This window comes from Lathyrus oleraceus, chromosome 4, assembly GCF_024323335.1.
Source record: "Lathyrus oleraceus cultivar Zhongwan6 chromosome 4, CAAS_Psat_ZW6_1.0, whole genome shotgun sequence".
Taxonomy (NCBI): domain Eukaryota; kingdom Viridiplantae; phylum Streptophyta; class Magnoliopsida; order Fabales; family Fabaceae; genus Lathyrus; species Lathyrus oleraceus.
Genome location: NC_066582.1, coordinates 261,052,658 through 261,054,214, shown reverse-complemented (window position 1 = coordinate 261,054,214; position 1,557 = coordinate 261,052,658). Strand labels below are relative to the sequence as shown.

The 1,557-nt window shown below is 36.1% G+C and overlaps 1 protein-coding gene across 1 annotated transcript; it reads left to right on the top strand.

Annotated features, from left to right (window-relative positions):
* Nucleotides 1-694: 694 nt before the first annotated feature.
* On the top strand, nt 695-1,153 carry LOC127136975 (uncharacterized mitochondrial protein AtMg00810-like). The gene has a single exon (XM_051063476.1). It carries the CDS (start codon nt 695-697, stop codon nt 1,151-1,153), a length of 459 nt encoding a protein of 152 aa, XP_050919433.1.
* The last annotated feature ends 404 nt before the right edge of the window (nt 1,154-1,557 follow it).

The following is a 1,557-nucleotide window of genomic DNA, read 5'->3' as shown; positions in this document are numbered from 1 at the left end:
TTGGAACTTTGACTTCAAATGTTGACTTTTTGGCCAAACCACTTGGAACAAGCTTGTGTATTTGGAATTTCTTTGTATTTCAAAGCACATGGGTGATCATATGAACTCAAAATAAGGTGTACTTGATTGCCTCTTAATTAGATTGTTCAAAGCTTGAAGTTGCTTGTTGAAGAAGGCATGGAAATAAACACATGAACCTTTGACTTTCCTTGAGAAGTAAGCAACAAAACTTTGAGATGCTCTTGATTCAAAATCCCTACCTTGCATAATAAACTTAAGGAAAATAAAACATATTTTTTCTATTTTGATTAGTGGTTAGATAGACAATTAATCATATAAACAAAAAGGCAAAACATCAACAAATAGGTGCTTGGTGATCCCCGCAAGAAGCAAACTCAAATATGAATAGGGGAGAGGATCAAGATGTGACCTTGTTTGTGTGCAAGGATGTCAATGATATATGGGATCTTAGGGATACAAATTAGGGTATGACACATCTGGATGTGAAATCTACATTTTTTAACGGTCCATTGCAAGAAGGATATGTGTCACAACCTCTTGGATTTAAGAAAAAGAATCAGGAAAGGATGATGTACAAGTTGCATAAAGTCTTGTATGGACTAAAACAAGCTCCTAGAGTTTGGAATCTGAAAATTTATTCATTTTTCAAGCCCAAGGATTCAAAAAGTGTGAGATGGAGTATGACGTTTATGTTCAGCATACTTATGAAGGCAATATGATTATGACATGTCTCAATGTTGATTGCATATTGCTAACAAGGAGTAGTGAACGCGTGATAGCTAAGTTCAAGAAGATGCTAATGAATGAGTTTGAGATAATAGATCTAGTAAAGATGACATATTTCCTAAGGATGGAGTTTATGTATTATGAGAAGGGTGTCTTTTTGCATCAGCGAAAATATGAACTTGAGCTTCTGATGAGATTCGAGCTACTGAGTTGTAAAGTTGTTGTCACACCTGCAGAGACAGATCACAAATTGGATTTTGATTCTAAAATGGATGATGTAGATGTTACAACTTTCAAGTTGTTGGTTGGCTCTCTGAGGTATTTGTGTAATACCAGACCTGACATTTGCTATGTAGTTGGAATGATTAGTAGGTTCATGAGTAAACCAAAGTGGTCTCATTACTAAGTTGTTGTCAAGATTTTGAGGTATATTAAGGGAACTCTGAAGTATGGAGTTTTGTTCCCTTCTGGAGAAAAGACCAAGTCAGAGCCGATGTGTTACTCAGACTCTGATTGTTGTGGAGACAAAGTTGATAGAAGAAGTACTTCTGGATATTTGTTTAAGTACCTTGGAAGTCCTATTTCTTGGTGTTCCAAGAAGCAATCAGTTGTTGCTTTGTCAACCCGTGAAGATGAATATATTGCAGGTGTTGTGGCTGCATGTCAAGTTATTTGGCTTCTGAATTTACTGCAGGATCTGAAGATCAAGATAATTAAGCATCTGAAGTTGATGATTGGTAACAAGATTGCAATCAATCTTGCCAAGAACCCAGTGCTGCAAGGAAGAAGCAAGCATATTGAGATTAAGTA

Excerpts from the sequence above, each read along its gene's own strand:
- LOC127136975 (XM_051063476.1), top strand. The coding sequence starts at position 695 with ATGGAGTATGACGTTTATGTTCAGCATACTTATGAAGGCAATATGATT.